The sequence below is a fragment of the Lagenorhynchus albirostris genome, chromosome 17 (assembly GCF_949774975.1).
Source record: "Lagenorhynchus albirostris chromosome 17, mLagAlb1.1, whole genome shotgun sequence".
In the NCBI taxonomy this organism is placed as follows: Eukaryota; Metazoa; Chordata; class Mammalia; order Artiodactyla; family Delphinidae; genus Lagenorhynchus; species Lagenorhynchus albirostris.
Window position 1 is genome coordinate 42,495,507 of NC_083111.1, and position 15,838 is coordinate 42,511,344.

General features: G+C 44.7%; 1 protein-coding gene across 3 annotated transcripts in view; it reads left to right on the forward strand.

Moving 5' to 3' along the window:
* The window catches only part of PTDSS1 (phosphatidylserine synthase 1), a 64,868-nt gene that overhangs the window by 24,283 nt on the left and 24,747 nt on the right, over positions 1–15,838 (forward strand). For all 3 annotated transcript variants that reach the window (XM_060127793.1, XM_060127791.1, XM_060127792.1), the window contains 2 exons: positions 2,717–2,841; positions 13,535–13,693. In XM_060127793.1, the coding sequence (XP_059983776.1) occupies positions 2,717–2,841; positions 13,535–13,693 (284 nt within the window). The remainder of the gene's footprint in view (positions 1–2,716; positions 2,842–13,534; positions 13,694–15,838) is intronic.

Sequence of the window (15,838 nt, forward strand, 5' to 3'; positions counted from 1 at the left end):
CCTGAGTGGATTTAAAGCATATCTTCAGAACTTCAGATATTGGCTTCATCTTACCTAAATAATCGTCAAATAAGTTATACAAGATTCAGAAAATTCAATCTTATGCAAAAGGACCGAAAAATGTACATTTGGCTCAAGTTTGTTTATTTTTCACCCTTCAGAGATTATAGGCAAATCTCTTTGAATTTAGTAATGAATCTTGGTCGTTCGCTCAGCAGGTGTTCACCAAGTCCTTCTGCGTGGGCGGCTGCTCTGGCCCGGAGGCTGCAGGTGGAGGGGCCCCCGGCAGGGAGGGCAGCTATAGCAAACACACTGTGAAACAAATCAGTAATCAGAAAATAGCTGATGTCACGGAGCGCTAGGAAGTTTATTAAAACCACAAGAGGCAATAGTGACTAAGTAGCCGCTTTCACTTTCAGGTGAGGGGTGGCTTGAAGGAAGTGTGCTTAAGCAGAAACCTGCCTGTAAAGAAGGATCCAGGCAAAGATGCGGGGAGGAAGGCCAGGCTAAGGCAAGACTGTCACAGTGGTCCCCAGCTAGAAGTGTGTGTCCCCAGTCAGTGTGGCCGGAGGGTAGCAGGCCTGGGAGTAGTGAGAGAGGCAGAGTTGGGCACAGATGGGACCCCACACAGCTTGGGAAGGGCAGGAAGAAGTCATGGGAGGATTTCTTTTTTTTTTTTTTTTTTGCAGAGAAGTGCATGATTCATTTACATTTCTTAAAAGATAGTCCTGGGTGCGTTATACTTATAGCTCATGAACTTAATATTGCTGCTTGAAGTTATGTCCTTTTTAGCTAGTTGGCTGCACCTGAGTTTTTCAGATTTCAAATGGTCCATCATGAGTAATGAGCAGTTTTATTTCTTCCCTGGGATCATGGAACACTTGGATAACCTGATGAGAACTATAGACCCTTTCGCAGTACACACATGCTCTCTCTCACACACACACACACACACACACACACACACACACACACAGAGTTCTGTGTATTATATCCGGGGCTTCAGCGATGTTGAAGACCAACTGTGAACTCTAGGTTAAGAGCCTTCTGCTCCACAAACACCTTCTTTCTGTCTTAAAATAATTATTTCAAAAGGGTGTAGTGGGGGGTGTTTGAAGTGAAAATCTGTAACAGTAGCTGGTACATAATATATAAGAAGGTAATCATATAAGCTTGAGCCCTGGGCCCCGGGATGCATGACTGAGTCAGCCGTGCTACTCTCAGGCCCCCCGAGCTCCCCGAGGACCGGGAGAGGCCCCTTCTGAAGGCCTGTGCTATAGCCGCTATGGAGAATTTCAGCCACGGACATTCTCTCCTCTGGAGCAGCTCCCTGGGAATGGTGCCAGCCCACTTTGGATGGGGTACTGTGGTCCAAGGTCATTTGTATCACAGCGTCTAGATGTCCTACATACGCATTTTCATTCTAGCAGGAAAAGAAGTGACAAAACCACTGGTGGTTGGTTCTCAAGTCTTTCTAAAATGTCTTTACAGGCTTTTGCCTTCTTTTTTTTTTTTTTTTGGCTTTTGCCTTCTTAAAGTAGATTATTAACTGTCTTTTCTAAATGATATGGGGTGATTATTAGGATACCAATTACGACATGATGTGACAGTGATGTGATGCCCCCAGGGACTGAGCTGGGGTGTAAGATGGGGATGAGTGACCCTGGGCCACCTCTTGCCTCCACACCTGTCTGTCCCTACCCCAAACTGGCCTGTCTGCCTGGCTTCGCCCATCTCCGGTCTACTCGCCACCCAGTGACCAGAGTCCACTTCCTGAAATGTTACCTACATCATCTTATTTCCCCATTTGAAACCCATCAGGTGCTCCTTCTTTCCTTTTTTTTTTTGCGGTACGCGGGCCTCTCACTGTTGTGCCCTCTCCCATTGAGGAACACAGGCTCCGGACGCACAGGCTCAGCAGCCATGGCTCACGGGCCCAGCCGCTCCGCAGCATGTGGGATCTTCCCGGACTGGGGCACGAACCCGTGTCCCCTGCATCGGCAGGCGGACTCTCAACCACTGCGCCACCAGGGAAGCCCAGGTGCTCCTTCTTTGACTTAAGATCAAGCCTGCAGTCTTCGCCGTGGCCCCGAGCCCTGACCGTCGCTTCATAGCCGCCTTGCTCCGTGGGCCCCTCTTTGCCAGCACCCAGCCACGTGCTGGCTCCTAGACCTCATTGCAGGGACCTGCCTGCTCGCCTCTGCCTGCCTGAAGGCCACGCCTACTCCTCCACGCTCTCGCCCATGGTCTGCCACTCCTGATGCTGATGAGAGCGTCGGCATCCTCTTCTCAGAGAGGGTTACTCACTCCTCTCGGTCTGAACTAGGACCATATGTCAGACTCTCATCAAAGGAAAGACCAGGGCTTCCCTGGTGGCGCAGTGGTTGAGAGTCCGCCTGCAGGGGACGCGGGTTCGTGCCCCGGTCCGGGAAGATCCCACATGCCACGGAGCGGCTGGGCCCGTGAGCCATGGCCGCTGAGCCTGCGCATCGGGAGCCTGTGCTCTGCAACGGGAGAGGCCACAGCGGTGAGAGGCCCGCGTACCGCAAAAAAAAAAAAAAAAAAAGGAAAGACCAGCAGCTTGTCACAGGGGTCTCCACAGCCCATGTTACAGCACCAGTGTGCGCTTTGGGCCATGAGCAATTTGAACCCGGTGTGTGTTGTGTGTCTGACACCGGCTCTCTCCCCGACTTGAGGATGTTTCTGTTTCCCTCAGGGCTCAGCGTGCTCTACTTCCTGTTCCTGGTGTTCCTGCTCTTCCTGAACTTTGAGCAGGTTAAATCCCTGATGTACTGGCTAGATCCGAACCTTCGATACGCCACAAGGGAAGCAGATATCATGGTACGTACTTGTCTGCTGTGTCTTAGAGAAACTGGTTGACTCTTGGGTATAGCAGGTAATTGACTTCACATTTTAAATTGGTCCTTCTCCATATTTCCTACGTAGGTATCTAAACACCAGGTCTCTGGGCAGGTTGGTGCCGTGCGTGGTTCCATGAATGGTACAGTCCAGGGAAATGAATCCTCTCTTGGCCCAAAGGGGGTGGTAGGAAGATGTGAATATTATCATCCGGCAGCTGTGGGTGGGAATTGAGCCTCTGACACTTGTAAGCTGTAGGACCTTGGGCTACGAACTTATAGCCTATTCCCTCTTTTGTAAAGTGAAATAATACTTATCTTGGAAGTTTATTGTGAGCTAAACGAAGGCCTAACGCGATGCCTCGCACACACCAGGTCCTCTGACGGCAGCTGCACCTGCTGTGTCAGTGTCACCCTTGACCCCTCTGCTCCCTGACCCCAGCCCTGATGCTGTGATTCTTCCCACCTGCTTGCCATGAAGGTGCCATTCGTAATGACGGAGGCCATTTCATTCATTATTTCTATTAAATGACAATAAATACTTTCTTTCTTGGCTAAAACTACTCTGTACTTTGACTTCTAGTGAAGAGACTATTTTATACTGTAATACAGTTCCTTTCCTTTTTTACTTTTTAAAGTGCCTAACATTTAGTACAGATTGAAGAAACACCTAGTGATGATCAGAAAAGGAGAACAGGCATTTGGACCGTAGATGGGTCCTTGTTTAACAAACAAAAAAGCAATACAGTGGGACTTAATAAACGGTCCAAGAAGTGATCATTCCAGCATAGTTGAGGTTGGTCAAACCCTTCTTGGAATGGTGTTTCCAGATTTTATCTTTATCTTTTATAAAGGACAAGCTAAAGACAAAAATAGGAATGCCAAAAATTATTTAAAAGTGTCAAGGAGAAAAGTCTGTCTTGGAGTTTCTTCCTCTGAGAAAGAGAACGGTACAGGGTGATGTACAGCTTCTAATGATGCTGATGATGACAGTTACAGTGAGGCTGACAGCAGTTGCTGATTGTGGACTGTCTGCTCTGCCAGGTAGTGTGCTGGGTGCTTTATATTACAGTCTATATGTTAATGCCTCCATCTTACCAAGGAGGAAATAGAAGCTTAATATAAGATCCCTCTGGGTCCCAAACCTACATTTCCCCTCAGGCTGGTGCCTCAAGCATATAGTTATTACAATAACAAGTGTTTGACACTCACAGGCATCTTACAATATGGAGATTGGGAGAAGGCTATCCCGGATTATATTTCTCCCCGCAAGTTTCCCGGGTCTTTAAGCAAAATTGGACATATTATGAAGTAAACTAACTTCAGGTGGATTTGCTGTTGTGTCTCTCAGTCTTGTTCTCACAGTCAGTGGGGGGAGGTTGAATCTAATAATACTTTGACATCTACCTTCCTTAGGAATTTGACATCACAGGGACATCCGATTGTCACAATCACAGCCCCCAAAGAGCTGAAACCGGCATTTAAAACTAGTTTTCAGGGATTGGCTAATTCTTTCTTGCCAAACAAAACCCGAAGCTGTTTTCAACTTCTGCAGTTCCAGGTGGTGGTAGACCAGCCTCAGTCTTCGTCTCCAATCCCTTATCACTTTTTACTTCCTTAAAGGAATCTTTTACAGTTCTAAGGATCTGTTCATTGATGGCTCTAGAGAAACGCATTCCCTTGTTAGAACCTGTGGTAAGGAGAGCGCCTTTATGCAAGACAGAAGCCTTTAGTTGCCTGGCTGCAGGAGCCCTCTGCCTTCCCCATTCCTTCAGCTGCCACCTATTTCTAATCCTGATACCAGGCTCTAGTCCGTGCCTGGTATCGCACATTGAAATTCAGACTCCCTTTTCCCTTAAAATTAACATTATAACTTGGAGTTGGGGAAGGCAGTCATTGAAATCCTGTTAGAGGCAGTCTTTTCTATAATTGGAAACTTTGCTATGTTCCTAAATATTTATTCTATTCAAAAATATGGGCTTCCCTGGTGGCACAGTGGTTGAGAGTCCACCTGCTGATGCAGGGGACACGGGTTCATGCCCCGGTCCGGGAAGATCCCACATGCTGCGGAGCGGCTGGGCCTGTGAGCCATGGCCGCTGAGCCTGCGCGTCTGGAGCCTGTGCTCCGCAGCAGGAGAGGCCCCGACGGTGAGAGGCCCACGTACCGCAAAAAAAAAAAAAAAAAAGTGTGTTCTAAGCTTCAGAGAAGCTTTGTGAGCACATCTGAATTGGAGATTGGGTGGTCTGGAGCAGCAGTCTTCCGTTTAGTAAATAATGACTGAACTTTTTCTACATGCTAGACACTGTGCTGGTGGTAGTGGGGAACAGGGTAGGCCCAATCGCTCCCTCTCCCCTTGGAGCTTAGACTCTACAAGAAGGCAAATTAAACAAATTATCATTGGCTCTTTTTCTAAGAGAGTTGTCTAAGACAACTCCAATAATTTTTTAAAATTTTATCAACACAGGCCCAATCTTCTTTCATTCCACCCTCCCCCCGCTGCCAACACACACATATCTTGCATTGTTATCAGACATTATATCCATCTATATGGACTTTTTTAAACATAACCACAATGCCGTTTTCAGTCGCTTCAAGGTAACAGTATGCAGTGTTCACATTTCCCCAGTCACCTCGTAAAGTTTTTTTTTACAGTTGATTTGTACAAATTAGGATCCAGACAAGGTCCCCATATTGCCTTTGTTGCAGCTCTTAATCTGCAGTCCCTCCATACCGTTTTTCAGCATCGAGGTTTGTTTGTCAAAGAAGCCACATTGTTTATTTTATGGAGCTTCTCGAGTCTGGATTTTGTAGCTTGCATTTCCAGGGTGTCATTAACGTATCTCTCTGTCCCCCTGTATTTTCTATAAACGGAAGTTAGATGTAGAGGCTGGATGGGGTCCAGATTCCAGTCCAGTTTCCGTGGCAGGGCTGCTCATATATGGTGCTGTGTATCACACTAAGAGCCACACGGTGTCTAGGTGTCTCTCTTTTATAACGTTAAGCTTGATCGTAGGGTCAGGAGGTCAGCATCAATTGTAAGATGCGCCATCAATTACAAGTATGACTTTGGGAAGGGGAAGAGGGAAACCTTATATTATATGTGCACCAAACATTGTAATATGTTGAAACATCCACCCAATTCTCAGAATGCTAAATGTGAAAAAGATGTGTCCTAGAATCAAGAAAGCACAATGTGGGGGAGGGGAGGGGTTCCCACGCTCGAAGGGCCCACTCACGGCGAGGGAATCAGCGCGGACAGGGAGAGACCTTCGGGGGGTTGGGGGATCGGAGGGGAACGCAGCCAGCGGCTCCCCTGCCTGCTTGGCCCCGGGCCTGAAACTCTGCCCTCCAGGGTCGCCTCTGGCCGCAGAGGTCCTGAGCCTAAGCCCTGCCCCCCAGAGCCTCTTCTGGCCTTTTTTTTTTTTTTCTGTTGTGGTCCTGTTTTGTTCTTGTTTCATTCGTATTTTTATTTTTTCTAATATATGTTTTATTTTTGTAACTTTATTTTATTTTTTATTCTTTGTTATTGTTCTGCTCCTTTTTGTTTGTTGCCCATTTCTTGTTTTTGTTGTGGCACTGTGTGGCTTGTGGGGGGGTCGGGCCTGAGCTCCTGTGAGAGAAGCACTGAGTCCAAACCCCTGGACTAACAGAGAACTTCAGGCCCAGAGAATATTACTCGGTGTGAGCTCTCCTGGAGGTCCTCATCATGGCACCAAAACCCGGCTCCACCCAACTGCCTGCAAACTCCAGAGCTGGATGCCTCAGGCCAAACAACCAGCAAGACAGGATGCAGCCCCACCCATCAAAAAACATGAGACAACAAAAATATATGTTACAGAAGAAGGAGCAAGGTAAAAACCTACAAGACCAAATAAATGAAGAGGAAATAGGCGACCTACCTGAAAAAGAATTCAGAGTAATGATAGTAAAGATGATCCCAAATCTCGGAAAGAGAATGGAGGCACAGATCGAGAAAATACAAGAAATGTTTAACAAGGACCTAGAAGAACTAAAGAACAAACAAAAAGTGATGAACAACACAATAACTGAAATGAAAAATACACTGGAAGGAATCAATAGCAGAATAACTAAGGCAGAAAATATAGCAAATCTGGAGCAAATAAGTGAGCCTGAAGATGGAATGGTGGAAATAACTGGAGGAGCAGAAGAAAGAAAAAAGAATGAAAAGAAATGAGGACAATCTCAGAGACATCTGGAACAATGTTAAATGCTCCAACATTTGAATTACAGGGACCCCAGAAGAAGAAAAGAAAGAGAAAGGGTTTGAGAAAATATTTGAAGAGATTATAATCGAAAACTTCCCTGACATGGGGAAGGAAATAGCCACCCAAGTCCAGGAAGCACAGAGAGTCCCATATAGGATAAACCCAAGGAGAAACATAGCTGTGACACATATTAATCAAACTAACAAAATTTAAATTCAAAGAAAAAACATTAAAAACAGCAAGGGAAATCAACACATAACATACAAGGAAATCCCCAGAAGGTTATCAGCTGACTTTTGAGCAGAAATTCTGCAGGCCAGAGGGAGTGGCAGGATATACTTAAAGTGATGAAAGGGAAAAACCTATAACCAAGATTACTCTACCCAGCAAGGATCTCATTCAGATTCAACAGAGAAATCAAAAGCTTTACAGACAAGCAAAAGCTAAGAGAATTCAGCACCACCAAACCAGCTCTACAGCAAATGCTAAAGGAACTTCTCTAAGTGGGAAACACAAGAGAAGAAAAGGACCTACAAAAACAAACCCAAAACAATTAAGAAAATGGTCATAGGAACGTACATATCAATAATTACCTTAAACGTGAATGGATTAAATGCTGCAACCAAAAGACACAGCCTTGCTGAATGGATACAAAAACAAGACCCATCTATATGCTGTCTACAAGAGACCCACTTCAGACCTAGGGACACATAGAGCCTGAAAGTGAGGGGATGGAAAAAGATATTCCATGCAAATGGAAATCAAAAGAAAGCTGGAATAGCAATACTCATATCACATAAAATAGACTTTAAAATAAAGAATGTTACAAGAGACAAGGAAGGACACTACATAATGATCAAAGGATCAATCCAAGAAGAAGATATAACAATTATAAATATATATGCACCCAACATAGGAACACCTCAATACATAAGGCAACTGCTAACAGCTATAAAAGAGGAAATCGACACTAACACAATAACAGTGGGGGACTTTAACACCTCACTTACACCAATGGACAGATTATCCAGACAGAAAATAAACAAGGAAATACAAGCTTTAAATTATGCAATAGACCAGATAGACTTAGTTGATATTTACAGGGCATTCCACCTGAAAGCAGCAGAATACACTTTCTTCTCAAGTGCACATGGAACATTCTCCAGGATATATCACATCTTGGATTACAAATCAAGCCTTGGTAAGTTTAAGAAAATCGAAATTGTGTCAAGCATCTTTTCCGACCATGATACTGTGAGACTAGATATCAGTTACAGCAAAAAAAACTGTAAAAAACACAAACACATGGAGGCTTAACAATATGCTACTAAATAACCAAGAGATCACTGAAGAAATCAAAGAGGAAATTTAAAAAAACACCTAGAAACAAATGACAGTGAAAACATGATGACCCAAAACCTATGGGACACAGGAAAAGCACTTCTAAGAGGGAAGTTTATAGCAATTTAGTCTCACCTCAAGAAACAAGAAAAACCTCAATCTAACTTTACACCTGAAGCAACTAGAGAAAAAGATAAAAAAAAAAAAAACCAAAGTTAGTAGAAGGAAAGAAATCATAAATATCAGAGCAGAAATAAATGAAATAGAAAACAATAGCAAAGATCAATAAAACTAAAAGTTGGTTCTTTGAGAAGATAAACAAAATTGATAAAACTTTAGCCAGACTCATCAATAAAAGAAGGGAAAGGACTCCAATCAGTAAAATTAGAAATGAAAAAGAAGAAATTACAACCGACACCACAGAAATACAAAAGATCATAAGAGACTACTACAGGCAACTGTATGCCAATCAAATGGACAACCTGGAAGAAATGGACAAATTCTTAGAAAGGTTATAACCTTCCAAAACTGAACCAGGAAGAAATAGAAAATATAAACAGATGAATCCCAAGTAATGAAATTGAAACTATGTTTAAAAATCTTCCAACAAACAAACATCCAGGGCCAGATGGCTTCACAGGCAAATTCTATCAAACATTTAGAGAAGAGCTAACACCTTCTCAAACTCTTCCAAAAAGTTGCAGAGGGAGAAACACTCCCAAACTCATTCTACGAGGCCACCATCACCCTGATACCAAAACCAGACAAAGATATCACAAAAAAAGAAAACTACAGGCCAATATCACTGATGAACATCGATGCAAAAATCCTCAACAAAATACTAGCAAACAGAATCCAACAACACATTAAAAGGATCATACACCAGGATCAAGTGGGGTTTATCCCAAGGATGCAAGTGATGCAGCCACTGTGGAGAACAGTATGGAGGCTCCTTAAAAAACTAAAAATAGAGCTACCATATGACCCAGCAATCCCACTACTGGGCATATACCCTGAGAAAACCATAATTCAAAAGGACACATGCACCCCAGTGTTCATTGCAGCACTATCTACAATAGCCAGGACATGGAAGCAACCTAAATGTCCAATGGCAGGGGAATGGATAAAGAAGATGTGGTGCCTATATATGGAATATTACTCAGCCATAGAAAGGAATGAAATTGGGTCATTTTTAGAGATGTGATTTTTAGAGTCTGTCATACAGAGTGAAGAAAGTCAGAAGGAAAAAAATAAATATCATATATTAACGCATATATGTGGAATCTAGAAAAATGGTACAAATGACCTATTTGCAGGGCAGGAATAGAGATGCAGATGTAGAAAATAGATGTGTGGACACAGGGGGCCTGAGGCAGTAGGTGGTGGGATGAATTGGGAGATTAGGATTGACACATACACACTACCATTTGGAAAATTGATAGCTAGTGGGAAGCTGCTGTGTAGCACAGGGAGCCCAGCTCGGTGCTCTGTGACCACCTGGATGGGTGGGATCGGGTTGGGAGAGTGAGGTCAAGAAGGAGGGGAGAGCTTCCCTGGTGGCGCAGTGGTTGAGAGTCCGCCTGCTGATGCAGGGGACACGGGTTCGTGCCCCGGTCCGGGAAGATCCCACATGCCACAGAGCGGCTGGGCCCGTGAGCCATGGCAGCTGGGCCTGCGCGTCCGGAGCCTGTGCTCCGCAACGGGAGAGGCCACAACAGTGAGAGGCCCACATACCGCAAAAAAAAAAAAAAGAAAGAGGGGATATATGTATACATATGGCTGATTTACTTCACTGTACAGCAGAAACTAACAACATCGTAAAGCAACTATTGTCCAATAAAAAAATTAAAACAGCTAAAAAAAATAAAAATGAAAGCATAATGATTTCAGTATACAGTGCAGTGCGATAAAGAAAAAGATATGGGTGCTGTTAGAACTTATAAAAGAACCCCAATCTAGTCTGGGAGGTCAGGGAATGCCTCTGTAAGAGCTGATGTCTAAATTGACAACTAAAACATGAGTGGGAATTAGGCAAGCAAAGTGCGAGTAGGGGGCCGAGGCCATTATTCAGGAAGAAGAAACAGCCTGCATGGAAGCCCCAACTTGGGAGCTGGGATCAGTCAAGAGTGAAGGAGAGGAGGAATTAGAGGCAGAGGAGGGCAGTTCCTGAGGCTGGGGAGACATTGGTGAGGAGTTAGGATTACACTGTGAATGTAATAAAAGACCCTGAAGGTTTATAAGCAGAGGAGGTACACGATCTCCATTGGTGCTTTAACGGGTCAGTAAACATTACGCCCATCTCCAGTCCAGTGTTGAAACTGGGGAAGAAAGGTGCACAGGATCAGCTGATTTCTTCCTGGTTGAAGCTCAGTGAAGCAGATGGCTTTAGACCTGGGCCACTAGTGCTAATTCCCCGCCCCGAATTAGGCCTCTGCTCCCCTGTCCCATTGGACAACCACGGGCTTCTTCCCACAAGACAGAGCCTGACTCACAAAACTTCCTCCAAGGTTGAAAGAGCAGATGGGAACCTGTGCTGTCTGTGGGCAAATAATTTCCAAAGAGAGGACCCTAAAGAGGGTGGAATACATGTGTTCTCAAGGTCACCACCTTCCCCAGGGAGGAAGGAGCGAGAGAGCAGGGCAGGAGGCCCAGAGATCCTTCCACACTGGGAAGGCTGTCTTCCCAGACACCCCTACCCACCCCAAACACACACACGCCCAAAATGGTCTGATTTGTGATCTGCAAAATCATTTTGTATGTAGAGAATCGATTACAGAGAGATGAGTTAAAATCTGCAGTCTTCAGCTGGAGCTGGGTAGTCAGGTGCTTATCAGAGCATCATGTATACATTTCATAGTTTTAGAAAGCTACTGCAGGCATCTAAGCAAGAAATAACGGTGGTGGTGAGATAGACGGAGGAAAAAACACTTGGGGAGGTAAAATGAATAGGACTTGGTGTTTGGTTAAGTGTCGGGCAAGCAAGGGAGAGGGTGGAGCCACCCAGGTGAGCGATCCACCAGTTGGGAGGTGGGCAGAATCTGTCCTTACCTACTGCTTACTTCCACCTCCCCAGACTTGGCTTCCCCACCTCTGTGTCCTCATTTCATGCCTTGTCCTCCCGCTTCCAGGGGTTCGTGCCTGCGTGTGCTGCTCCCCGTCTGCATTAGACCACGGTGCCCTGCATCCCTCCCAGCACCAGGATCTCGGGATCTTCCAGATGTGATTATTGGCAGATTTGTTCATAATAATTATATGCCAGTAGACACACCTGGCTCTTTATGGGTTTCAAAGTGCCTTTACATTTGTTGAACACATAAATATTCTCTTAGAGGGCAGTAGAAAGGCCTCCAAAGTGGTCTTCAACCTATGATTCCCTTAAGAACAGATTTCTGAAAACAGAACTTAGCCCTGTCTTATCTAACCCTAAGCAGCCCACTCTGGAGTAAATAAGAGGATAGGGTGGGTGAGGAATTTGGGGTTGACTGAGCCTTAAGCTCTCCTTAACCTTTAAGCTGTCCTTAACCTAACCTGTTACTGCTTTAGCCCAAGGGTCTCTCTGTCCATCTGTGATTCGTGGAACAGGCATGTGCTCCAGAGCCTGGAAGGAGAACTTTCATCTCATTGCAGTGCAGTTTGGTCTTTTTAAGCCTTATCTTGACTCACCCCTATTGATTTTTTTCCTCTTTTCTCTAGATTTCCCACTTACACATCATAATACCACATCAGAATGTTTCTCAAAAAAATACAATTTTTAAAAATGTCCTTTGAGCTTTGCAAATTAAAATGGATTAGGTCTGAGAAAGGCTTCAGAAGTCTGATGCGGTAGGTTTCAGAAGAGACAGAGGAGCACCATGGTGCTCTTTTGGCTCCCTCAGAAAGTATTGCTTCTAAAATTTGAAAATATTATACTTTATAGGTATTCCGTCAGCTGGCTGAAATCTTAACTCCTTCCTATCAGATTAATTTGGGGAAAAAAGAATGTGAAATGTAGAGCTTCCTGAGAAATGTTGTCATGTGATAACTACTTCATAATAAACACAGGAGTATAAGGAAGTTGATCTAAAATTACTTTAAAATATATTAAAAATGAAAAGGTTAGAAGTGGAACCTAAATTCTTCAAAGCTTTATAATGTTTTAATATTTAAATTATGTAATATTTGCTACAGTTTTGGGTGGAAGAGTAATTCTGTTTTCTTCTAATTTCTGAAGTTGGATGTTTCAGCTTTCCTTCTTTCCTAATAAAAACGTTTAAGGCTTTGTATTTTCCTCTAACTTCTGCTTAACTGCATCTCATCATTTCGATGTGTAATGTTTTCATTGTCATTTAATACTGAATATATTTTAAATTCCTGTTATGATTTCTTTTTTACTCCATGGTATTTAGAGATGCGTTTTAAAATTTCTGAACCTATTGGGTTTCTAGTTATTCTTTATTTGTTGGGATTCTATTTATGTTTTTGTTCATGGCTTTAACACAGTTGCCCTATGAGCAAGTGACATGGGCTATATGATACCACTACTTTTTTTTTTAAATAAATTTATTTATTTGTTTATCTTTTTTTTTTTAATTTTTGGCTGCGTTGGGTCTTCGTTGCTGCATACGGGCTTTCTCTAGTTGCGGCAAGTGGGGGCTACTCTTTGTTGCAGTGGCTTCTCTTGTTGCGGAGCGCGGGCTCTAGGCACACGGGCTCAGTAGTTGTGGCATGCAGGCTCAGTAGTTGTGGTGCATAGGCTTAGTTGCTCCGCGGCATGTAGCATCTTCCCGGACCAAGGCTTGAACCCGTGTCCCCTGCATTGGCAGGTGGATTCTTAACCACTAAGCCACCAGGGAAGTCCCGATACCACTTCTTTAAGACGGGTTAAGCCTTTGTAAAATGGTTTTGCTTCCCACTTTAACCAAGCTTTTGCAATTCAGAGCAAAGCAATTCTGGTGTATAAACTCTAATACTTGTCCATTTTTCCTCAAGCAACTTCAGTTACCAAAACTTTTTATTGGGTAGGACATATATTAATTATCAAGATCATACCAGTTCTTTTTATTTTCCAAATCCTGGAAGCAAGTTGATTTCTAGAGTATTACTAATTATTTCCTTATTATTTTAAACAGGAGTATGCTGTGAACTGCCATGTTATCACCTGGGAGAGGATTATCAGCCATTTTGATATATTTGCCTTTGGACATTTCTGGGGCTGGGCTATGAAGGCCTTGCTGATCCGTAGTTATGGTCTCTGCTGGACAATCAGTATTACCTGGGAGCTGACTGAGGTAAGAAGGGGGTGTGGGCTACTATCTAGATGCTACAGTGTGGACAGTTTATATGCAGGAAGAAGATAGTCCATCAGTTAAGAGTCAAGTAATCCATTCTGCAGCTCCTGTGGTACAAAACTGTTTAAATCCCCAAGGGATATTTTATACCTTTGTCAAACAAACAGAGAAACTCCTTGTCAACTTAAGGCCTGCTCTGTCTCACAAGTCTTAAAGAGAAACAAATGGAATCAAGCTAAAGAATGAAGTTAAAATCCTAAGCAAGATAATTGAGTGGTAATGAGGACATCTGCTAAGAAGCTAATAGGTAGTTTACCCACTAGCTAGTTTCCAGTTAAATAGAATTGTGGTGTTTGGGAATTATGAGGCCATCCAGGACATTGTGTCACTTAAAAATGGATTCCCAGTGTAGCTCAAATATCACGGTCATCAAAAGTTTGTCTCATTCAATGAATGAAAGAGATATATTCTTGAAAAACTATTACCGAAATGATATTTTGGGAACTAGTTCATTTATTGTTCAGTTATCATGTTATTCTTAAGCATTCCCGGGGACAAAATTTGGCCGTGTGCACAGTTATTTCTTCATGCCTGTCGTTGTCCTGACCCTAACCTTTAGCAAAGCATGCCAGTTAGATATTCGCTTCTATTAGTGTTCCTCTCATGGCCCCGAGGCTAGAAGCCCTAGTTCAGGGTGTGGGCAGGGTTGGTTCCTTCAGAACCTGTCCCAAGCCTCTCTTAGGCCTCTGCTATGGTTTGCTGGTCATCTTTGGTGTTCCTTGGCTTGTAGATCACCACAGTCTCCACCTCCATCTTCACGTGGCCTTCTCCCTGCATGCGTTCACATGGCATTCTTTTCATAAGGACACCAGTCATGTTGGATTAGGGGCCGACCTCCTCCAGTAACGACCCCTTCTCAACTATTACATCTGCAGTGACTGCATTTGCAAATAAGCTCACATTATAAGGTCCTGGAGCTTAGGACTTCCATCGTATGGATTTTTGAGGGGGAACGATTCGACCCATAACAGTGCCCAGCACTGCTCATACATCATCCTGAATCTTCACCATAACCCAGAAGGGCAGTATGTATTCCCAGTGTACCAATGGGAACCAGAGCTCAGAGCCAGGAGTGGATCCAGGGGTGCTTGACGGGGAACGCGGCCTGTGCTCCTGCCCTCGTACCACGGGCTCCCTCTAACTTGCAGGCATCTTCAGGACCTCACCGCCATGAGACCTGTGCAGGGCACTTGGCCTTCCTCAGCCTCCCTTTCTTCCTCCCCTGCCCCCACCCCCCGCCCACTGGGCCTCTTGCGCCTCCCTTTTCCTGGTGGCTCTTTTCTCAACACCTCTCCAGTTTATCCCTCTGCTGCGCTCTCCCCTCTCATCTGAATTTCCCATCTCCTCCCTGCACACTATCTTTTGCCAAAGTGAACCTTTCACCCCTCAGCCCGATCACCTCCTTCTACTGAAAACTCTTCCCTGTTGGTCCATTGCTCTTAAGACAAAATCCAGGTGGCTTCTGAACCAGCCTCTGAGGCCAGGTGTTCACTGGCCCAGCCCACCTCCCCAGCCTCCTTGAACCCTCTCACCTGCCCTCTGCTCCAGCCAGCTTTGCATTCTTCACTTCAAAGATGCTGTGTCCTTTCCTCCCACGGAGCCTGCCTCTGAGTTCCTCCCTCTCTGCCCTGCTCCCTGCACTGGCTGGGCTCATGTTTGTACACCTGGAAATAGAGCACCTGGCTCTTCTCCTCTGAAACACTCAGCATAAGTTAAATACTTGATAGATGTTTTCTTTTCTGCTAAACGTTACGCCTCAAGAGGACAGGGCCTATGTCTGCCCAGTCCCAGACATAGCGCTCTGCCTCATACATACGGGCAGACGCTCCCGAATCCCCAGGGAGTGAACAAATGTGGCTCCTTCCAGGTCTGCGACTCCGCTCTCCCAGGGCTGTCTCACCCCCGAATCCGGTACTTTCCAGAAAGGCTCCTCGGGCGGACGTATGTCCTCCACATCCCCTACCCAGTATTATTTCAGCAAGTCTGTCGTTGGCTTCTGCAGAAGTTTCTCTCTGCCCCGTGTGAGTTAATGCTCCATGTCACGGCTTGGACCTGGGAATGCAGTCCCGGGTGGTACGTGGCCCG